At 37.2% G+C, this 24,185-nt stretch overlaps 3 protein-coding genes across 3 annotated transcripts; 1 reads left to right on the top strand and 2 right to left on the bottom strand.

Annotated features, from left to right (window-relative positions):
- Positions 1-4,775: 4,775 nt before the first annotated feature.
- On the bottom strand, positions 4,776-5,969 carry LOC109152175 (cytochrome P450 CYP82D47-like). The gene is made up of 2 exons (XM_019299743.1): positions 5,498-5,969; positions 4,776-5,414 (listed from the first exon to the last, which is right to left on the bottom strand). Exons 1-2 carry the CDS (start codon positions 5,777-5,779, stop codon positions 5,259-5,261), a joined length of 438 nt encoding a protein of 145 aa, XP_019155288.1. The 5' UTR covers positions 5,780-5,969; the 3' UTR covers positions 4,776-5,258.
- A 7,215-nt stretch (positions 5,970-13,184) lies between these two features.
- Positions 13,185-19,933, top strand: LOC109152172 (putative inactive cadmium/zinc-transporting ATPase HMA3). The gene is made up of 9 exons (XM_019299740.1): positions 13,185-13,383; positions 16,025-16,285; positions 16,886-16,983; positions 17,080-17,335; positions 17,466-17,603; positions 17,714-18,035; positions 18,198-18,400; positions 18,683-18,885; positions 18,963-19,933. The coding sequence occupies exons 1-9, from the start codon at positions 13,185-13,187 to the stop codon at positions 19,911-19,913; spliced, it is 2,631 nt and encodes an 876-aa protein (XP_019155285.1). The 3' UTR covers positions 19,914-19,933.
- On the bottom strand, positions 19,931-22,344 carry LOC109152174 (cytochrome P450 CYP82D47-like). The gene is made up of 2 exons (XM_019299742.1): positions 21,399-22,344; positions 19,931-20,657 (listed from the first exon to the last, which is right to left on the bottom strand). The coding sequence occupies exons 1-2, from the start codon at positions 22,329-22,331 to the stop codon at positions 20,034-20,036; spliced, it is 1,557 nt and encodes a 518-aa protein (XP_019155287.1). The 5' UTR covers positions 22,332-22,344; the 3' UTR covers positions 19,931-20,033.
- Between the last annotated feature and the right edge of the window lie 1,841 nt (positions 22,345-24,185).

The raw sequence follows: 24,185 nt of genomic DNA, 5'->3' as shown, positions 1-24,185 counted from the left end.
CATTAAAGGGCATTATTAATTAGCTTCGAAGCACCTTGCAATGATCAACCCTCACCTTGTTCGCAATTTATATCGTCCACAAGGATGCGTATTGCATTGTGCACTTTGATGCAAAACGACGTCATTTTATATAATTATATAAAAAAATATACATAATTGTATAAACAAATACACATAATTATATAAACAAACACATATAACTGTATAAAAAAATAGACATAATTATATAAACAAATATACATAATAATAATATAAACAAATACACATAATGACGTCAACTCCCTTCTGCGCCTCCCAAAACGACTCCGTTTTGGGAGGCGCGAAACGCACAGTGCTGCGCGCGCTGTGGTGCAGAGTATAACGATTGCACCTTGTTGCTAGAAGTAAGTCTTAAATGATATTTTTCATTCGCTCTATACCAATGCTTTGGGGCATGTCTCATAAATCATGTGCTAGCCGTCATGTACTTTTTTTATATTTAAATTTTGAGCAAGGTAATATAAGATCATTAAAATTAAACTTTCACCATATGTCTATTTTATTCAAGATCAGTAACGTATAAAGTTAGAATGATGTTCAGTTATGTGTTGGATGTCCTAAACTTGAGTCAAGAGTGTCAGTGGATTGAAGCGGCTTACCAACAAGGCAAGATAATGGAGTTGGGTCATTGCACAACAACTCAGACCAATTTGTTAGAATTAAGAGCCTTAGAAGAAGGAACAATGGAGAATTGAATTGAAAAAGGAAACAACAAGGATATATAAAATATCCTCCAACAAGAAATGGTTCTGGCCCAACTATACTTAGCCCTTATTCTAATTACAATTGTCTACCTCAACACTAAGGAAGACTCCGTATTTATAATTTCATACTCCCTATTTATAATCTCATATATTGTATAGGAAAGTAAATAGCATAATATATTTCCTGATTCCTTGCTAATATCCTCCCTTGATTCCATGTTGCAATTCCATGACTTATGCTTTATTTATGACCAATATGAAATTATGCTACTTGATTGATTCATATTTTCATTTGTTTCCTGATTTTTTTTTTTCTTGAGTAAACAATCCACTGGTGTTTTGTCAAACATACACAACATTCTCAGAGTCCAAAATGAGACAATAGAGTTAACAAGACAATATTTGTCTATATTCTTAAACAAAATAATACCCCAGTTTAAATAGTATATTCTTGAACAAAGATTAATCATTTATGTCCTCTTATTTATGTATGTCTCATTCTGTAATTTTATACAAAGGGTTGTCTGCATGAACGTAACAATGCACAACCAATAGAACTTAGGAAGATGAAATTAGTAATGTATATCCCATCCTATCCTATATATAATATAAAGCTATATGGTCTTGTGAAAATTAAATGGTGATAGTCAATATTTAATTTTCACAAGACCATAATAATATTGTTATTGTGAAAATTAAATGTTGATAATCAACAATTAATTTTCACAAAACCATAATAATATTATTAATTATAATAACAATAATAATAATAATAATAATAATAATAATAATAATTGCAATAATAATAATAATGATAATAATTACCAAGTGGCTTGTAGTCCATTGGTATCGGTTTGCTCCCCTAAGTGGGAGGTGTAAGGTTGAACCTTAGTTGAGGCAAATAGTGTGTATATGTAAGGTATCCCTCTTCCTTATAAAAAAAATGATAATAATTTTCACGGACAGTTTCTAATATATATATATATATATATATATATATATATATATATATTATATATATATATATATATATATATATATATATATATATATATATATATTTATTTATTTATTTATATTTCAATTTCTACTGGCAAATTATTGTGTGAACGATGATCCACATAATTGTATGGATCATGAATATCAAATACATTTTTAATATATTAAAAATACATTGTTTTTATATTGAAAGTACCTTACATACATATATAATGTACCCTTAGTATATTTAAAATATACTTTTTATTGCATGCAACCCCAAAGTTCATAAGTTTGAAATTAATATATGGCATAGCTAGGCGGCCTAATATTTAAGATTGTTGATGTGCATATTGAGGACTACGGAGACAAAGATGCGTTATTCGTGGATTCATCGGATACTATCCAACAACACTCTCCAACTTAATTGACGTGAAGTGGCTTAGTAACATTAAGATTATATTCTTGAATTATTAGTTCTCATCTTTTATTGATTACACACTTAATTCGATAGTATTTGGAAGAAAAAATCAATGTTCGAACTAAGATTGTGATTTTGGTCTTTAAAGGTCAATTGTATGTTGTTACATCTAGAGTTAGAAATCTCAAAGGTCTAAAAATTTTGATCCGTGGTGACTCTAAAATTGTAATTCAATTACTATTGTAGTTTACTAAGTTCTTAAAAATTTGTAATATTAAATACTATGTACTAAATTTTTAATATAGTTTAAGATTTGTAGTAATCACCCACCTTAAATATTATTTTAATTGTAAATATATTTATGTTCATAATTTTATCATATGAATTCACACATAATAATTATTAAATAACAAAAATTTTATATATGAATAAACCTCATATAGAGTATATTTTTATAACATATTTTCCGTGCATCGCACGGGACAGATACTAGTTAAATAAATAACCACACGCATTCACATTAAAGAGCATTAATTTATAATATTTAGCTCTAGATTGTATGATTTGATGGGCTATATGGGAGAACCGAAACGATATGGTGTGGAACAACAAATGCAAGTATTTTTTAGAGCATCCACTAAAATGGATAATTTCAAGTTATTTCAGAATGCATTCTTCCCAAACAAGGAGCAAAGCTAATGTATTAAAAAAGAACTCTCCTGCAAGGATTGGAATAATTCAGAATTGGTGAGACCCACCAATATTTACACCAATAGTGAAGCCAGCCCAGCGGTGCATGGGCCCGCGTGTCAGACGTGCCGGACAATCATAAAATATATATTTTTTTAAAATTCAATTTTCCTTTTTATTTTTTTCTTTTTTTTTTTCTCTCCCTTCTCACATTCTCTTTCCTAATCACTCTTACATTTTCCCACATTCTTCCCAACTGATAATGTTGCTCTTACCTTTGATAAAACATGCGTTCAGCTTTGTGGACGCCTGGAAGGCCGTAAACGCTGTTGCGATTACTCCTAGACCGCACAGAAATCAGCAGACTACGCATGGTCAGTGGTGCCCTCCTCCCCCACATTTTTTGAAGGTCAATATTGATGTTGCCATGGACTTTGAAAATAGGAGAATGGGTTTTGGTTGGGTGGCTCGTGATGATGAAGGCATTGTGAAAGGCGTAGCTATGAGCAGTATCGATGGTTTATTGGGTGGCAAAGAGTGATCTTAGATACTGATGCTCAAGTTGTCACAACAGCGGTAAAGAATGGTGGAAGTTATACTCCTTTCGGTGGCTTGATAGGTGAGATCTGTGCGCTGCTGAATCAGATGGAATCGGCATCCTTTCTGTTTGTTCGTCATGAGTTTAATATGTCGGCCCATGTTATTGCCAAACAGGCTCTTTGTAGTACAAACAACGAGTTGCGTGAGTGTTTTGATTCTATACCTCGTTGTTTGTCAGGTTTTATTTGTACCAACACTATTATGATTTAATGAAGTTTGTTTTTTTTTTTTTTTTTTTTTTTTTTTTTTTTTTTTAAAACGAAGCTCTAGATTGTATAATCCAACTCGCAGAATTATTTTGGTAGGTGGAGACCACCAGCCTCGACGGCCCGACGCTTACAACGATAGGTCGGCCTTGGAGTGCAAATGGACATCTCCGGAATGTGAACGCCGCATGCCCTATCTTCTTATTGTTACGATATACCATTTTCACTCTTATCAGCACAAAATTCGCTTTTATATTGTTGGACAAGTTAGGTTGATAATGTGAAATTAAGAAAATGTTGTGAGATAAAATAACCACTACCATAGAAGTGATTCGTAGCTACATGTGCAAGCTCACAACAACCGTGTCAAGGGTCTCCATGCACCTGGAGTAGGAATTGGAATATACACAACATTCTCATAGTGAAAAAGGGACAATATTTGTCTGTATTCGTGAACTCAATAATACTCCCGCCAAATGATTAGGACCACATACTACCTAACAAATCTTGGTCACTCTTCAACTTGTGGTGAATAGTGGACCAAGACTAAATCATTAGTAAAATCTTAACCACATACTTGCATTTTCCCGGCCAACAATGTAGAGTTCTAATAAGTGTATCTATCTTTATCTGAATAACATTAAGTTCTAACTATATTGTAAGGTTGTATTCAGAGTAAGAGTTGGTTAATATAGACATGTGTGTTAGTTGTTCCTAGAAATATGGATTATGTATCCCATTTCTTCATAACAATAAAATTTCCTATTGTTCAGTGTATAATAGTTGTATAATCTTTGAATTAGTTCTTGATTTAATCTTTAAATTGAATAATCTAAATCCGATCTATCACTTACAATAGTATTCATATAGATACCACGATGATCACACACCAATCCTGCAATACATTAAGGTTTACAAGGTATACACAGCCTATACATATCAATTTAAAATATATAGATAACAAATGAGCTAGTGGGTCAATTTTGTTATTTTGGTATAATCTTGTCCACAAGGGGAAAGCCCTTTGCATACTCCCAAGACTCTACATTTCGACTTGATAGGAATTTTCATATAATCTTATCACTAGCATATTGCAAAAGAAAAGTGGTAAATGCAATAATATATTGATACTAAGTTACTCAACGGTAGAGATGCATGTGAAGGTAGGCGTGGGGTAAGAAGAGCATAGAGGGGAGTTTTCTTCATAATTGTCAGCCCAACGCTCTTAGTCATGTCAATAGGTTCATTTGGAATCCTATTTAAATTAAAGTTATGAATTAGACTAGCCAAGACGAACTCCAAAATTTGAAGCGCTAAAGAAATTCCAGGACATATTATCCTTTCGCTTCCAAACGGAATCAACGCAAAGTGATTGCCCTTAACATCAATATCTTTATGTTCACTCAAGAATCTCTCTAGCCTAAACATATTGGGATCTAACCAAAATCTTGGATCTCGATGAATCTCAGAAACATTCACCAATATGCGTACACCATTTGAGATGTGGTAGCCATTGACCATGCAATCATCAATAGATTCGTGCAGCACTAAAAGAGGACCAGCCAGCCGGATATAAACGTAAAGTTTCTTTCACAACAGCTTGAAGATAAGTCAAGTTGTTTAGGTCGGATTTGTTAACATGTCTTTCAATTCCCTCCCAACATGAGTATCTAGCTCAACTCGAATCTTCTCCAACACGCTATAATTGTTCAAAACTAAAGAAATTGCCCAGGTTAATGTTACTGTAGTTGTATCCGTGGCAGCTAATAGCACAGCCTGCCATAAAAATTGAAGAATAAATGTAGGACTAAAAATAGAATTAACTCAAACCGAAACAACAAATTAAAGGAGTCGCATACCATGCAAGTGGCTTTCACAATTGTGTCTGCATCAAAATCTTTAGGAATATTATCTTTGTCATCCTCAAAACTGGACAGCAATCCATCCATGAAGTCTTCTTCTTCTTCTTCTTCTAATTCCTCTTTAGATTTCGTAATATTTCTTTTCCTTTTATGTTGTTGTAGCCAACTTTCCATTATGGTGTCCATCTCTTTGGCTGTCTTCTTCATGGCCTTCTCATGTCCTCCTATGTCCAACCATCTTAGCCATGGTAGGTAATCCCCCACAAGAGTCACTCCCATCAATTCAAAGATTCTCCTCACCGTCACCACTACTGTCCGGATCCCTTCTTCCTCATACCCAAGACTTGTTGGGCACAGAGCCTAATTTGAAATATAGGCCCGTATTTGTCTGCCATGTCCCTCAAGATTTTGAAGGTGGCTCGAGGGGCAGCGAGGAGGTGGAGATGGCCGATTATTGGCCATGCGCCGCCTGCTTCCGGTGGGTTTTGGCTACACGACGTCCCTTTGTGAAATAAGAGGTTGTAGAGAAAGGTGAGTAGTAGAAAAGACGTAGCCAAAGCTGCTACAATGGCTTGCACACTCAAATCCATATATAGTTTCAATAAACGTGAGGTCGCTTAAACTTTTGCATTATTGTCCCATGCAGTGTACGTGTAGATTGCATACAAACTAAAATCCTTGAAGATAAAAGTACGAGTTGTTGGTGGCCTCATATTCTTAATCATTTATCTTCATAAATAATTATGAGGAAATTATTTAAATATCATTGATTAGGAAAATATAAAAACTAATAAATTATAAAAACAGTGAAAAAAATGTAGAAACCTGTTTGCCGACAATATAAAATATATTCAATGACCTCAAGATACTTAGCTATTAGAATCAATCACTTCAAGCACATATCTATTTCTAATTCCATATCACAATAAAAATTATAGTTATTAGTAAATGTACAAATATAGATGAAGATACTATATATCTGAATAATCAATAATGAGTCTGTACAAGAGTATATATAGTAGTGAATAGTAAACCTATTACAAGACGAATACTAATAATAATAGGTAACGAATACTAATGATGATAGAGTCCTAATACTCCCCCTCAAGCACAAGGTGGACTAGCAATGACATTGAGCTTGCCACATAGAGTAGAGAAACGCGGACCAGGGAGAGCTTTAGTGAACACATCAGCCATCTGATCCTTTGTGGAAATGAAGCTAACCTGCAACTCCTTCTTCGCCACTTTGTCACGAACAAAGTGGTAATCAATTTCCACATGCTTCGTACGAGCATGGAACACCGGGTTGGAACAGAGATAAGTCGCACCCAAATTATCACACCAGAGAGTGGGAGGAGCAGCCAATGACACTCCAAGCTCGTGCAACAGAGAAACCAACCAGGTGACCTCCGCAGACACATCAGCCAGAGCCTTGTATTCAGCCTCTGTAGACGAACGAGCAACCGTGCATTGCTTCCGACAAGACCAGGAAATCAGATTGCCACCAAGAAAAACCGCAAAACCACTAGTAGACTTCCTGTCAGCTGGATCACCAGCCCAGTCCGAATCCGAAAAGGCATGAACCGCAACAGAGGAGGAAGGACGAATAAAAAGACCAAAGTGCAGAGTTCCTTTTACATACCGCAGAACACGCTTGAGCATAGCCCAATGCTCAGTGGTTGGAGAGTGCATATGCTGACAGACCCGATTCACGGCAAAAGAGAGATCCGGACGAGTAACAGTAAGATACTGTAGAGCCCCAGCAAGACTGCGATACTGCGTGGGATCCGCATAGGGAACCACAGAATCAGAAGAAGGTCGGGACACAGGAACCTGAGTAGCCAACGGTTTACAGTCCACCATACCTGCACGACTCAAAATATCTCGCATGTATCGCTGCTGAGAAAGAAACAAACCACCATCCTCGGAGACCGTCTCAATGTCAAGAAAAAAAGACGGAGCACCCATGTCACGAATCTTAAACTCCGAGGCTAAGTCAGTAAGAAGCCGAGTAACACACGAAGCATCAGACCCCATAACAAGGATATCATCAACATAGACAAGCAAATATAAACAGACAGAGTCACAAGTATAGATGAATAAAGAAACATCAGTCTTGGAGGGTGAAAAACCAACCGACACCAAGAAAGCATGCAACCTATTGAACCACGCTCGAGGAGCCTGCTTAAGACTATAGAGTGACCTCTGTAACAAACACACATCATCTGGCCGTGACTGGTCTTCATAACCGGGCGGTGTCTCATGTAAACTGTCTCTGCAAGATTACCATTGAGGAAGGCGTTGTGAACATCCAACTGCCGAATGACCCAACCGCGAGAAACGGCTAAAGAGAGAAGAAGCCGCACGGTGGTGGGTTTGACAACAGGACTGAAAGTCTAAAAAAAGTCCTGCCCAACGACTTGATTGAAACCCTTTGCGACCAATCGAGCCTTGTGCCGCTCAATCGTGCCATTGGCCTTGCGCTTCGTTCTGAACACCCATTTGCACCCCACAACATTCATGCCAGGTGTGCGACTAACTAGGCGCCAAGTGTGATTCTGGAGCAAGGCATTAAACTCAAGATCCATGGCCTCACGCCACTCCGGATACCGAACTGCCTGAGAATAACAAGTCGGTTCAGGAACAGTCATAAGAGCCACATGCTGCGTCGGTCCTTGAGAACGGGTTGCTATAACATGAGACCGAGGCTGAACAGGCTTCGCCGTACGGCGGCCTCGCTTGGGCGCAGTAGGAGCACCCGAGACCGCCCCTTCCGGAGCCGTGGCAGTCACGGTGCGAGAATCTGAACCAGCTGCGGCAGCCCCGAAATCCGCGTCCAACTTCGGATGAGGATCAGGTCCAGTGGGAAAAACATCGGAGCCAACACCAACCCGAATGGCACCAACACCCCACGGCTCAACCGGGCGAGAGCTAGAGACCTGAGAAGGCATAGAAGAAGCAAACGGATATACGGTCTCATCAAACCGTACATGACAACAAATGAATACCTTGTTAGTAGCAGGATCTAAACAACGATAGCCACGAAACGAAGACGGATAACCAAGAAACACACACGGGGATGACCGATACTGCAACTTGTTACGATTGAATGGGCGTAACAGAGGATAACAGAGACAGCCAAACACACGCAAGAAGGAATAAGAAGGATTAGAATGATGCAAACGATAATGAGGACTGACATTGTCTTGAACTCGAGTAGGCATTTTATTGATGAGATAGACCGCAGTCTCAAAGGCATAATCCCAATATCGCTGTGGAACCGAAGCCTGAGCCAAGAGAGCTAGACCCGTTTCTACAACGTGACGATGCCGACGCTCAACTCTACCATTCTGCTCATGGGTATAGGCATAAGATTGCCTATGATTGATACCCAAAGAGACAAAAGTACGGTGCAATCGTTTATACTCTCCCCCTAAATCAGATTGTATAGAGACAATCTTACGACCATATGAACGCTCAACTAGTGACCGAAACTGCTCGAAGATAGCATACACATCAGTTTTTAATCGCATAGGATAAAACCATACATAGCGTGTGTAGTCATCAACAAACAAAACAAAATAACGAAAACCGACGACAGAAAGAAAAGGCGCTGGGCCCCAAATATCAGTATAAATAAGCTCTAAAACATGCGACGTAGTAGTATTGACACCAGGCAAGGGAAACCGAGATGATTTCCCAAGCATACAAGCACGACACGACACCGAACTATTACTAAAACTAGAATCAATGGAACACGAATTCAAAATCTGCCGCAAGACACGAGGATGAGGGTGACCCAACCGACCATGCCAAACGTCAGAGGAGACACGCGAAGACACTAACGCAGCGGGACTCGAACGAGAAACAGGCCAAGAATAGAGACCCCCCGAAGCCTGCCCTCTATACAGAACTTCCCTGGTTGAACGATCCTTCACAACGAAACAATCAGGGTGAAATTCAAAGAAGACATTATTATCACGGGCAAACCGTTGTACAGATAATAAAGACGCAGAAAGCCCAGGAACAAAAAGAACATCAGACAACCGAAACAGTGTTTTAGAAGAGGCTACCGAAGACGAACCAGTACCAACAATAGGTAAACACTTACCGTCACCAACACGAAGATGATCCGGACCGTTATAAGAGATGGTCGAGGACATCAAAAACGGATCTGGGGTGGCATGGTTCGACGCACCAGTGTCGGGAAACCATTGCTGAGTGCTAACCGAAACCGCATCGTCCACAGGATACGCAACATGCGCTCTCGGCCCCGGAGCTCCATCGTACCAGGGAAAGCATGAAGCGGCCGAATGGCCCTCGCCGGAGCAGATCTGGCACTGGACAGCCCCGGCACCGCCACGCCCTTTGCCGCGACCACGGCCGCGGTTGCCGCCTCCACGCTGCTGCCCGCCCGAACGGCCTCCACCTCGCTGAGCCACCATGGCGACCGGAGCAGCAACAACATCACCAGCATCATCGGCACATATAAAAGCCTGCGAAACAAGAAAATCGGATAACTCGGGCAGAGACACCGGAGCACCCCTTGTGAGCGACACCACCAAAGGACGATATTCGGACCGCAAGCCTCGGAATATATACATATTCTGATCCTCTAGCGTCACCGGACGGCCGACAAGCGCTAAATCCTCGATAAGCACCTGCGCACGGCCAAGATAGTCCGGGATCGAAGCATCCCCCTGCCGCAGTCCTTGCAACTCGCCCACCAACCGGAGGGCACGAGCCCGTGTAGTCGAACCAAGAACCTGTTCGATTGCCAACCACAAATGCCGAGAAGTGGACTTACCGATTGCGAGGTGCATCATCTCGTCGGACAAGGATGAGATTAATAAGGAGAGCACAGCCTTATCTTGACGGAGCCATGCACTCCGAGCAGCGGAAGACGAAGCCGACGAAGGCACGGCAGGAACGGCTCCCTCGGCAGGCGACACGGCAAGCGCGGTGATCGGCGGACATACCGAAGTACCATCGACAAAACCCAACAACCCTTGGCCATCCAGGAACGGAAGAAGCTGAGTACGCCAAAACAAAAAATTGCGGGATGTCAACTTGATGGAGACGAAGTGATGCGCCGAAGAGAAAGACACCCCCGACTGCAGCGGTGCAACAAGCGCGGCCTTGGAAACGGTCCGTTCAGAACTACCAACAGAGCCGTCATCAGATCCGAGGTGCGCCATTAGAGAGAGGAGAGAGAAACCTGCTGATACCAGATGAGGATACGATATATCTGAATAATCAATAATGAGTCTGTACAAGAGTATATATAGTAGTGAATAGTAAACCTATTACAAGACGAATACTAATAATAATAGGTAACGAATACTAATGATGATAGAGTCCTAATAATATATTCACTTATATTACAGCCAATGCTATATTTGAATAGTAAATTACTATACTTAAACTCGGGTCGGATTGGAGTGTGGAGACTCTTAGGGGTTGAGGATTCAACCTTTTGAGAGAAGAATAGTAAATTACTGAACTTGACTCTTTAAATCTCAACTTAACATATACATAGTCACTAACTCTAGAAATGTTTGATTCAAACATTAAAATCAAAATTAAAATAAATTTTAGCTAAAATTGCGAGTTGAGTTTAAAGTGATATCAACAGGGGTAGTAGTGTTGTAAAATGAGCTATATAAACAGCACAAAAATAGTGGGCAAAGTTATCAATCATTATATTATGGACCACTAATAGTGGAAAAAATGCTTATGTATTTTTTTTTTTTTTTCCTTTTCATTGATTTTTAACATTTGAAAGTGCTTGATGATATATTTGGAAATACTTAACGGTATATTTAAAAATGTTTGGGATGGGTGGGGGAAAAACAATTTTCGACAGACTGTTCTCTCTAGAGCTTGGATCTCCAAGCACACGCCTTTTGTAGTCTTTTTTTTTTTTTTTTTTTTTTTTTTTTTTTTTTTTTTTCACCTCAAAGACTATTTTGCTGTTCGAGGCTGCAAATTTTTACTTTTATTTTTATTTTTCATTTCATGTTTCATTTCCTATTTATTAGGGTATTTTAGTCTATTTTAAAAAATTTTAAATTTGAATTCCGGGTTAAATTTAATTTAAAATTTTAATAATTAGTATTTAATTTCCGATGGAGTTGAGGGTTGGGCGTGGCAAATTGTGTTGTGGAACCGTGTCCACCTTGCAAGTGGACATGGTTCTAAAACGGAGTCTTTTTGGAGAAAATGACACCGTATCAATTAAAAAAAATTGATTTCTTTCGTCGTTAATGTCGTTTGTCGTCAGGAAGTCTATGTTCATAATTACTGAACTCTATGTTCATAATTATTGAACTTTATATTCACAATTATTGAACTCTATATTCACAATTATTGAACTCTATGTTCATAATTTTTAAACTCCATATTCACAATTATTGAACTCTATATTCACAATTACAGAACTCTATGTTCATAATTATAGAACTTTATGTTCATAATTTTTTAACTCTATATTTTTAATTCTTGAACTCTATATTCACAACGTCTCGCTGAGTTGTACGTTTTGAGAAATAAAAAAAAAAAATTTGATTGGTAGAGAAAAACGACACCACTAATGACATTGTTACTCCAAAATTATCAAACGGTATCCACCTTGCACGATATAACAATTGTCTGACAATAGCGTCTATAAAATTAGGAGAATAACATACTGTAGAAACATCCAAATTGTTTTTCCCCTGCTTAGCCCATTACTATCAACAGAGAGCAGCCCATTTTAATGTATTAGTTACTTACTTTATTAGCTTCTTCTTTGTTTTTGTTTTTTGTTTTTTGTTTTTTTTTTCTTTTAAATATATAACAACTATTTTAATGATTTCCTTGTCATACTTTAACGTACGCATGCGTATCCTTTCCGTTACTTTTTTTTTTTTTTTTTTAATTTTTTTTCTTAAATCTAATTTTATCTTATCGCAAATTTTCTTAGTCGTGATACATTAAGGGTGTGTTTGGTTGACACATAAGAATCGGAATCGGAATGGGTATCAAATACTTGGTAATGGTAATGGGTTTTGGTGAAAGTATTTAACATGTTTGGTAGTATGGTGGAATGAGAATGGTTACTAATAGTAGTGCTTGAAAATGAATAAGGGAATTAAACCCGGCCTTATTCTATTTGGGTATGGGTTTTTCAATTGATGGGGTATTCGAAACCCAAAGTGGTGTTCTAAAAACTTATCAACCAAACAACACCAATCACTTTCATACTCATTCCTATTGGCAAAACCCACCAACCAAACACACCCTAAGAATTCTTATACACAAACACTAAAAATGTTTGTGTTGATTAAGAGCTAGATAGAAACCTGCCCCGGCCATTATCTGATTCATACAAGAATGGGTTCTAGTTCTATTTATTATGATAATTATTACAAATAATAAATTAAACCAAACATATAATGATATAAAGTGGAAATTAAAGAATATATATAGCTATTAGCTAGCTAGCTTTCCTCCAAAAGTAATGCCATATTTCCATATCTCCTCTCCATCCAACTTCCAAAAACACTCTCACACTCCACACCCAACCCTCTTTAGTCTTTAATAATTTATTTATATATAAATCCCAATATCTTATATATGTCTCTCATATATATCATTGCGTAGAGAGAAGCTAAGCAGTAGACAATCAAGAAAAAAAAAAAAAATGAGAGAGAAAAACATTAATAATAATGGAGCAGAGAAAAGCTACTTTGATGTGATTGGGATTTGCTGTCCTTCTGAGGTTCCTTTGATAGACAAGATTTTGAAGGGTCTTGACGGAGTTCATGAGGTTTCCGTCATGGTTACCACAAAAACTGTCGTCGTCGTTCATGATCCTCTTCTCATTACCCAGCACCAGATAGGTATATTAATACATTTTGTTCCTAAGTTATATGATAATTGTAGAATTATATTCATTCTTATTGATCATGTTCATTTTTCGTTTATTTACTAACAAAATATTATGGACAAAATTTGCAACTTTAGTATAGCTTAGAGACGAAAACTACAACAGCAATGATAGCTTAATTAAGGTCGAAAAGTAATCACACAACTATCACTTAAAGGACAATTCTATAATTATCATATAACTTAGGAACGAAAAATGTAATTTTCTCTTATTTGTATGATTAATTAATTTTCAAGAACTAACTTTAGTAAACTTCAAAAGGTAATTTTCAAAAGAAACAATTACAATCAAGTTTGTCAATTAATTTAGTACTAATCACTAAATTACAAGTTAGAAATCGGTTAATTTCCTTTTACTTTTTTGACAATCTAGAAAAGTACGTAAATTGAAATTTAATTTTTATAAAAAGAAAAAAATATTTTCCAATCACTATTGACGGTGATAAGAAGTTCCGACCATCTATTAATTAAATATGATCGGAAAAAATTCAATACCTTAAAAATTTGTGATTTTAGAAAATGTTAATCACTTTTTTGGTGATAAATTATTTTTAGTTCTGTACATATGTTTCCAAGCTGGGAAGCTGCAAGAAAACTTTTGTATTCCGGTAATTTATTTCCCGTGTTTATGGCAAAAGCAGGCACTAAATTTCGGGCATGTATATTTTATTTGGCATCATTTTTGTTACAAAGAATAGTTATAAGTGGTTCAAGATATTGGGCTAACCCATTAAATTTCGTGTTAGTGAGCCACCGAGCTTATCAGTTTTGGACTATTAGGCCATTTTTTAATTTATTAACTACAAATATTTTGGTTCTAATTCTAAAATTTTTCAATTTTATTGGGCCAGCTCATCAATTTCGAACTAAGATTGACATCCCCCTATTTAGCTATCAATTTTTAAGTCGAAAGCTAAATATAGCAATATATACAATCCACTTTGCAATTATATTAGTAGTTACTGAATATCTCTTTAATTAATATATTGATTAAGTTACTGAATTAGCAATATATCGTTCTTCGTTTACCAACTATTTTAAATTACTGAATTTCTCTTTAATTAATATATTGATTATTTATTTAAGTGACCATCTCACATGAAAAATATTATATTTTAACCAAAAAATAGTACACATTTGATAAAATGATCTCACATAAGACTTATTCAATTTCATAATCATCGGGTATGTATTATAGAGTATTATTTGAAATGGATATGTATTTGTCATTGATGCATGGACCACAATAAGGATAACTAACGTAGAAGGATCGTCACGTTTGGTATGAAATCACGAACGTATGGACTATGGAGAGAACAAATGCATGATGTCGGAGAAACAGTTTCGTGGCGTCGAGTGCCCAAATGTAAGATGCCGTATATGCATGCATGCATATATGACGTCGTTGGATTGAAGTTACGTTGCATGATGCCAAGCAAATATTTTTATCCCTTTCAATTCTCCACTTATCTTTTTTTTTTTTTTTTTTTTTTTTTTTTTTTTTTTTTTCAAATTTCAGAAATATTATTGCCTTATTATACATGTCATCTTCCATTTTTTATATCCATACATAGTACACACAATTAAGTTAGTCCAAGAGAGGCTTGCATGTACGCATACAGACGAGTGTTTGGTAAATAGCTGTTAGTTGTTAATTGATTGGATTAGTAAGTTTGAGTAGTTGATAGCATTAGCTGATTGTAGAAATACGTTTGGTAAATTAGTTGTTAGCGGATTACATGCATACCACTGTTGCAAAAATCGGTCTATGCGCCCCCCTAGGCGCTAGACCCTGGCGATTTCTCCCCTAGGCGTCCGCTTAGCGCTTAACTCGGCCGACTTGGCCGCCTAGCATCTAACTTAGCTGAGTTAACTCGTCCATTTCGGTGAAGTTAACCCGATCAGCTCGGCCTTGCTTATTTTTTTCATATATATATATATATATATATATATATATACCCGTAGACTAGTTTGATACTTTGAATCTTTTGGATGATTGAAGTATTTGAGTATTTCATATTTGAGTATTTTTAATTTTTAATATTGTTTTGATGTTATGACTTATGAATTATCATTATTTCATTTATTTGGATGTGTTATTTGATTGAATGTTGAAAACAGCCTCATTAAAATTGTCAAACTACAAGTCTGCCATTGTTTTTTTGGTGCCCGCCTAGCCCGGACGCCCGACTAGCGCCTACTGCAACTATGATGCATACAAAATGATTTTCTCAAAAAGCTGATCGAAAAAGTTGCTTTTAGCAGTTTTTTGAATTTTAGTATTTTGAAGCAATAAGAGGTTATAAAAGCAAATTAATCAACACTTATATTGAATGTTTAACCAAGTTAAACAACTAATAGTGATTAAATAAGCCAAAATTGGTGAATAAGCTAACTATGTTACCAAACAGGCCAAAAGCTACCATGAACATTGGGGGTTGAATTTAGGTTGATTTTTTTTTTTTTTTTTTTTTTTTTTTTTTTTTTTTTTTGTTCAGGTTTGCAATTCAAATTGGTGTTGAGTATGGTACATTGATTAATGAATAATATAATATATTAATAATCCTTAATTAGCTTGTGGTTAATTATGAGCAGTGAGGGCACTAAATAAAGCAAGTTTGGAGGCAAGCATAAAAGTGAATGGAGAAACAAATGATGGCCCAAAAATGTTGCCAAGTCCTTATGCGGTGGTTTGTGGAATCCTGCTACTGCTCTCCTTTCTTAAATATGTGTATGCACCCTTGAAATGGTTAGCTGTTGCCGCCGCCGTCGCCGGCAGCTTTCCCGTTCTTAGAAGGGCCGTGGCGGCGCTGCGTAATCTCACACTTGACATCAATATTCTTATGATAATTTCAGGTAATAATATATTATTGATGGAGCTCTATAGCTAGCTATCTAGCTATCTCAATCATATATCATACCCCAGGATGCATGCATCTCTTACTGGAGTTTTAGGCCCTGTTTGGTAAAAAATTGGCTTATAGGTCAATTTTAGCTTATTTGATCACTATTAATTGTTTGATTTAGTTAAAATATCAATATAAATGTTTGGTTAATTAGCTTTTTGCAACTTCAAAAGACTAAAATTAAAAAAGCTACTCCTAGCAACTTTTTCAATTAGCTTTTTGAGAAAAGAAATTATATCAAACAGCTATCAGCAAACAGCTTATTTACCAAACACTTTTCTACAATCAGCTAATGTTATCAACTATTTATACTCTCTAATTAACACAATCAGCTAACAGAAAACAGTTATCAGCTAACAGCCATTTTACCAAATAGGGCCTTAATACTTTGTGTTATGAAACTCTGTCCTTTAAGAGTATGAATTTTGTACCTGAAACAAATTAGTAATTGTGTCTTATATTATGAATTTCTGTGTGTTATGTGTTATTAAATTTTGTACCAAACTTAAGCTTTTTTATAATTAATTTTTATGTTTTTCTCTGTGTCCAGTTGTAGGTTCAATTGTTCTACATGATTACTGGGAAGCTGCTACAATCGTCTTCCTTTTCACCACAGGTGAATGGTTGGAGTCAAGGGCAAGTCACAAGGTTTGCAAACAGGCCAACAGCATTATATTATTCCCTCTATAAATTTTTTTACTTTTTCTGGAAAAATTAAAGGACATTAACTACTTCACTGTTTAGGCCATGGCTGCTATGTCATCACTGGTAAATGTTGTCTCACAAAGAGCTGTGTTAGCTGAAACTGGTGAAATACTTGATGCTAATCAAGTCAAAGTGGACACCATTCTTGCTGTTAAGGCTGGGGAGGTAATACCAATTGATGGAATTGTTGTGGAAGGGGAATGTGAGGTAGATGAGAAGACTTTGACTGGGGAATCATTTTCTGTGCCAAAGCAAAAGGATTCAACTGTTTGGGCTGCCACAATTAACCTTAATGGTACTTATAGCACATCAACTTCATGTGATTTATAGACGACAGTTCACTTTTAGTCCTTTTTCAGAATATCTTCGTTTGGTCATAGTATTGCTGTGGCATGACCAAATCTGGTCCTTTTTATATCGTTCAGGCTACATTAGCATCAAGACTACTGCAGTGGCTGAAGATTGCGCGGTGGCTAGAATGGCAAAGCTGGTAGAAGAAGCTCAGAGCAACAAGTCCAGAGCCCAAAGATCAATAGACAAGATTGCTAAGTATTACACACCAGGTAACAACATCTTCTCTTCTCTCAATTAACTTTCTGGTTAATTACTACTTGACACCCTACACATTCAATTCTCTGCATGCAATGAAATATTTGGTATATATGTGTTGCAGCCATTGTGGCTATTTCAGCCTGTTTGGCAATAAGTGCAGTGAAAGTTGAGAACCGAAGCGAAAGGTACCACTTGGCTTTGGTTGTGTTGGTGAGTGCATGCCCCTGTGCGCTTGTGTTGTCCACGCCTGTTGCAATGTTCTGTGCACTTTCGCGAGCCGCAGCTTTAGGTCTGCTGTTTAAAGGTGCAGAGTACCTTGAGATTCTTGCCAAAGTAAAGGTCATAGCTTTCGACAAGACAGGGACAATAACAAGGGGGGAATTTACAGTGGCACACTTCAGCTCACTCCTGGATGGTATCAACCACAATACACTGCTTTCCTGGTATAAAGATTACATCCATCTCAGCTCCAAGGCCAATATATTGTTGAAGATTGTGGTTATGATTCTGTTTGGCAGAACTTATTTAAGAGCTTATAGCTTACTATACTGTATAGTACTACTGATACATATAGATGATAATAAAGTCTAGTGATTCACATTCAGGGTTTCAAGCATAGAGAGCAAGTCAAGTCACCCAATGGCTCCTGCCATAATCGACTATGCACAGTCACATTCAGTGGAGCCAAATCCTGAGAAAGTGGAACACTTTCAAAACTTTCCTGGTGAAGGAATTTATGGTGAAATTGATGGGATGGAAATCTATATAGGAAACAAGAAAATATCTGCCAGAGCAGGATGCACCTCAGGTAACGCATCAATTTATTAGTTATTACTGATTTCTAGTTAGACTGTTGATTTAGTAACCACAACGTTACAATCAAGTTCGACTGTACTCTGAGTGAAAGTGGCCTATTGGCCTTCATGGTTTGAGTCGGTCAGCAATAGGCTGGTTTACTCTTTTGCTGGCTAGGGTCACATAACGGGGTTTATGCAGTGCAGACCCTCGGATAGTGGCTATGAGTTTCCCTTGTCATCAAAAAATATGTTGCCATGCATGATTCATCCTAATGAACAATCTACGAATTTAGTTCCAGAATTTGATGTTGATGGAAGAGAAGGAAAGTCCATGAGCTACATATTTGTGGGATCATCTTTGGCTGGAGTTTTCAGCCTGTCTGATGCATGCAGAACTGGGGCACAAGAAGCAATTCGAAAGCTGAAGGTGATGGGCATCAAAACTGTAATGCTTACAGGAGATAGCTATGCAGCTGCCAGGCATGTTCAAGAACAGGTACCTATGTATACTTATATTATCAATGCTTCAATTATTTGTACTTGTGGTGATTCTAGTAAGGATATAATCTGCAGCTAGGTGGTGCCTTAGACGAGTTTCACGCCGAACTACTTCCTGAGGAGAAGGCACAAATCATAAAGAAGTTTCAGAAGGGAGGTCGAACGGGGATGATAGGCGATGGATTGAACGATGCCCCTGCTTTAGCCACTGCTGATGTTGGGATCTCGATGGGAATATCGGGGTCAAATCTTGCCCAGGAAACAGGTCATGTTATACTCATGACAAATGATATTGGCAGGATAGGGAAAGCCATAGAACTTGGCAGAAGAGTTTGGAGAAAAGTGATTGTGAACATTGTGGTGGCAATCTGCACTAAGGCTGCTATAATGGCACTGGCCATAGCTGGTCACCCACTGGTTTGGGCTGCAGTGCTGGTTGATGTTGGAACCTGCTTGGTAGTGATCTTTAATAGCACGCTTCTTCTACGAGGAGGAGATCGAGAGGCGCCTAAACGTCGAAAGAAGTGCTGCAAATCTTCTTCTGCTACCAAGAAACATAAATGCAGCAGGGAAACTACTACTACTACTACTAAATCGTCATCTCACCGGCCTTCTTGCTGCTCCAAATCTGAGTCAAGAAAGACCTGCAAGTCGTCTCGGAGATGTTCAGCGAAGAAATGTGGTTCGAGATTTGGCAAGAAGTCGTGTGCTCCATCATCATGTTCTTCCAAGATTTCATGTGCAAAAGACCATGGTTGTCATCAGTTACATGCTAATAATGCAGCATTCCATGTACATTCTGATTGTTCAGATAATTCAACATTACACAAACATGATGATGAACATTCACAAACAGACACTAGGATAATGGAAGAGGAACATCACTGTGAGCATGGAGCTGATGAGGATAACCATTGTGAAGGCTCTACAGAACCTGCAGAGATAATGCATGACTGTTCTGAACTCCATGAATGTCATAGAAATAATATATTAGGAGGAAGCTTATCTGAAATAGTTGTAGAATAAATTAAAGCTTAGTACGGTGCAGAAACTATTACATACATATATATTATGTTTATTTGATCATATCATCATATAGTAATGCTTACATAAAGGATAGTGCCTACTATATATACAGTTCCATAATTAATTGTAGAGATGAGAAGGCAGGCGTGGGGTAAGAAAAACATGGAGGGGAGTTGCCTTTCTGTTGGTCATCCCAACCATCTCTATCATGTCAATAGGCTCATTTGAAATTCTCTTTAAATCAAAGTCATGAATAAGACACGCCAATACCAACTCCATAACTTGTAGGGCTAAAGAAATCGCAGGGCACACTCTCCTTCCACTCCCGAATGGAATTAGTTCAAAATGATTGCCCCTAACATCAATGTCCTTGTATTCATTCAAGAATCTTTCTGGCCTAAACACATTTGGATCTGACCAAATATCTGGATCTCGATGAATCATAGATACATTCACTAATAGGCGTGTACCCTTTTGAATGTTGTAACCATTAACCACGCAATCATCAATACATTCATGGGGCAGTAAGAGCGGACCAGGAGTATATAAACGTAAAGTTTCTTTCACCACAGCTTGAAGATAAATCAAGTTGTTTAGGTCAAGATGGTTCACATGTCTTTTCCTTCCAACATGGATGTCTAGTTCTGCTCGAATCTTCTCTAGCACACTAGAATGATTTAATATTAAAGAGAGTGCCCATGTTAATGTTATAGTAGTCGTGTCTGTACCAGCGAATAGCATACCCTGCCATAAAGAGCAAATAATTATATATCATCTATCATGATATGATTTAGATTTCAACAATACAATATTATAGAATATTTCATATAAACATTATAGTTACAAAAAAATTTCACCAATTTTTTTTACTAACTGATGTAGCAAGAAATCTCATTTTATTCATTGATTATTATAATTGGTCAATCTCATCTATATTAAAAAAAATAATCTATTTATTAATCAAATATGAATTATATAATATCATATGGTGAAAAGTTTTGGTCCCTATAGCAGATTCTAAGCAAATATAGAGAGAACATTTAATTTGGATCTAGCTAGGTGGGTGTTAAAAAATTAATAATAATGACCATCGACTAAATTTTATATAATTATTGATGACAAACTATTCTTCATTTATTTCTACGGAGAATTAGGGGTGTAAACGAGTTGAGTCGAGCTCTATAAATAATAGGTAGGCTCGAGCTAGAGCTCTATAAATAATAAGTAGGCTTGAAGTTGACCGAGCTCTAGTCAAACTTTGACTAAATCGCTCAGAGCCACTCGACTATATATATATATATATATATATATATATATATATATATATATATATATATGTATATGTATATATCGCTCATGAGGGGCTAAACAAATTAGGAGCCTAAAACATTTGAGCTCGAACTCGAAGCTTTGACCGAGCGGCTTGCGAGCTGTTGGGCTGATTTACACCCCTACCGAGAACTATACAGCAAAAGAGTCACATACCATGCAAGTAGATTTCACAATTGTGTCAGCATCAAAATCATTAGGAATATCTTTGTGATCCCCATCACCATGAAAACTGTTTATCAATCCATCCATGAAGTCTTCTTCTTCTTTAGATTTCGTATTTCTTTTCCTTTTATGTTCTTGTAGCCAACCTTCTGCTATACTGTCCATCCTTTTCGCTGTCTCCTTCAAGGTCTTCTCATGTCCTCCTATGTCCAACCATCTTAGCCATGGCAGATAATCACCCACAACAGGGACCCCCAGTAGATTAAATAATCGACTGGCCGTCCTCACTACTGTCCGGCTCCCTTCTTCCTCGTACTGCTGCCCGAAAAGCGTCTGCATCGTGACGTCCATCACTACTTCCCCAAACAACTCCTTCATGTCCAGCTTTACATCCTCGGATTCATTCTTGTCCCTTAGCCAGCTTCGGTAGATGTCTTGGGCAAATGATCTTACTCCCGATTCCCAAACCCGCATGAGCGCCTCCCGACGGCGGTTGGACAGCAGCTGGAGCACCACAACCTTGCGGACATGGCGCCAGTACTCACCGTACGGACACATCCCAAACATGGCGTAGTTGTATCCTATGATCTCCGAAGTTAAGGCCTTGGGCCGGCCTGCGAGTGCTCTGTCGTTAGTTGTAAAGCACTCTTTGGCGATTCGTGAGTCGCTCACCACCAAAACTTGTTTCGTGCCGAGCCTTATTCGGAATATAGGCCCATATTTGTCAGCCATGTCGGCCAAGATTTTGAAGGTGGCTCGAGGGGCAGCAAGGAGGTGGAGATGGCCAATTATGGGCCATGTGCCGCCGGCTTCGGGTGGTTTTTGGGTCGACCCTTTGTGAAATACGAGATTGTAGATAAAAGTGATGAGCAGTAGAAAAGTGGTAGCCAAAGTTGCTACAATGGCTGGCAGAGTGAAATCCATGGAGGTCACCTGATGAACTTTCGACTAGATACGACATACAAGGAAATCTCATTGTTGTCTTTAATTAGCGTCACAATTTATTTACTGTAGGGTTTGACTAAAACATCTGACCAACTTCTCTTAAAATATTATTAATGAGTATTACAAATGATTTTCGGTTTGATAATATAATTGCAATGGGATCAGGGGGCCACTGACCAATTTCACGACGTACAGCTCACCTCTTTCTAGAAGCTAATCTGAAATAATTATACATAGAATAAATTTAAGTTTACCTGCGTAGTTGTAGAAATTAGAACCGATTTGGTTCACAAAAAGTATTTATAGGATTAATGAAATTTAAATTTCATTAAAAAAAAATTATTGAGACATTTGATTCTATCGTTTGATTGGCGAGAGAAAATTATGTGAATATTATTAATTTCATTGTTTGGTTGAATTTGGAATTGTAAGGTTGAGTATGACCAATACTGGAGAGTAACAAAACTTAATATTATATATTGTGAGAGTGTATATTTGATCAAAATCAATTTGAATTTTTTGCCTAAATCATTGAACTATTAGTCTCACTTTATATCACACCACCTCATTATTTTTATTTTTCTTAGGTACAAATATACATTTGTAAACTACAAAGTTAACACTTAACAATGTACGTACTATAAAGAGAATACATTCAATCGCAATGAAAGTTGAGTTGATATTTCATATTCTCTCCTTGTATAGTAATCACTTTCCCTCTATGAAAATGGTGCCATAGTATTCATAGAAACTGTTATATATGTATTTATTAATTAATTAATTAATTAATTTATTTATTTATTTATTTTCATATCAGAACACCCTTTCCGAGAATGTGAGGATTAATTTGAGTCATTTATTTTTCTTGATCTGATGATTGTATTTTTTTCTTTTCCTTTCCATGTTCGATCTCTCTTTTATGTAATAAGGGTATTTTTGGTATTCTAAATAAATTTTTAATTGTAGATATTATATTTTGGGTATGTGGGAAGGGTTTAGGTGAGGGGAAGGGTTTCCGTGCGGTTGTGCCAAAGACGCACCTTAAACATTAAAATGGCGCACCTTAAGTACACAAATCACGCACTTTAAGCACACAAACAAAACACCTTAAGAACACAAATCACGCAGTCACGCATCTTAAGCACACAACAGAGCACCTTAAGAACATAAACCACGCACCTAAGGTTAAAATGATTCATCTTAAGTTTCACACAACTGACACACCTTAAGCATACAAATCACGTACAAGGAAAATAACGCACTTTAATAAGGAAACCCACGTAACCTTAAGTTTCAACAACTACTCATATTGAGTACAAAACCCACGCACCTTAAGCACGAAACTCACGCACCTTAAGCACAAAACCCACGCATTTTAAGCACGAAACTCACGCACCTTAAGCACAAAAACGACGCACCTTAAATTTGACTAGATGCAAAAATTATCAAATTGCCACTGTATTTTTTTTTGTTTTAATTTATTTTGATAATCATGAACGTTAACTTAAACAAGATCAATTGCTCAGATTCACTACTGAAAATTATGAAATTTCCGACCACCTGAAAGTGATCTTAAATCAAGTCAAAAGCCTTGTTCCGACCACTTTTGGTATCCGGAAAAACCTTTGTTGCTATTTTCGACCACTTTTTGGTATCAACTTGATTTAAGATCACTTTCAGGTGGTCGAAAATTCCACAATTTCCACTAGTGATTTGATCACACAACCGCACCAGAACCTAATTCTTTGGTATATATGTTATGCATATTTTTAGAGTTGAATTTAAGGTCATGTAGCTTTGGATTCTCTTTTGATTTGTCGTTGGAGTCTTTTA

The sequence above is a fragment of the Ipomoea nil genome, unplaced genomic scaffold (genome assembly GCF_001879475.1).
Source record: "Ipomoea nil cultivar Tokyo-kokei standard unplaced genomic scaffold, Asagao_1.1 scaffold2387, whole genome shotgun sequence".
NCBI lineage: Eukaryota > Viridiplantae > Streptophyta > Magnoliopsida > Solanales > Convolvulaceae > Ipomoea > Ipomoea nil.
The sequence above is the reverse complement of the archived record's forward strand: the minus strand, read 5'-3'. Positions and strand labels throughout refer to the sequence as shown.

Bases quoted from the DNA above. Each gene is read 5' to 3' on its own strand.
- LOC109152174 (XM_019299742.1), bottom strand. From the start codon at position 22,331: ATGGATTTCACTCTGCCAGCCATTGTAGCAACTTTGGCTACCACTTTT. The intron at 20,658-21,398 runs GTATGTGACTCT...TCTTTATGGCAG, and splicing joins TTGTGAAATCTACTTGCATG to GGTATGCTATTCGCTGGTAC.
- LOC109152172 (XM_019299740.1), top strand. From the start codon at position 13,185: ATGAGAGAGAAAAACATTAATAATAATGGAGCAGAGAAAAGCTACTTT. The intron at 16,286-16,885 runs GTAATAATATAT...CTCTGTGTCCAG, and splicing joins TATTCTTATGATAATTTCAG to TTGTAGGTTCAATTGTTCTA. The intron at 18,886-18,962 runs GTACCTATGTAT...TATAATCTGCAG, and splicing joins CCAGGCATGTTCAAGAACAG to CTAGGTGGTGCCTTAGACGA.
- LOC109152175 (XM_019299743.1), bottom strand. From the start codon at position 5,779: ATGGGAGTGACTCTTGTGGGGGATTACCTACCATGGCTAAGATGGTTG. The intron at 5,415-5,497 runs GTATGCGACTCC...TTTTTATGGCAG, and splicing joins TTGTGAAAGCCACTTGCATG to GCTGTGCTATTAGCTGCCAC.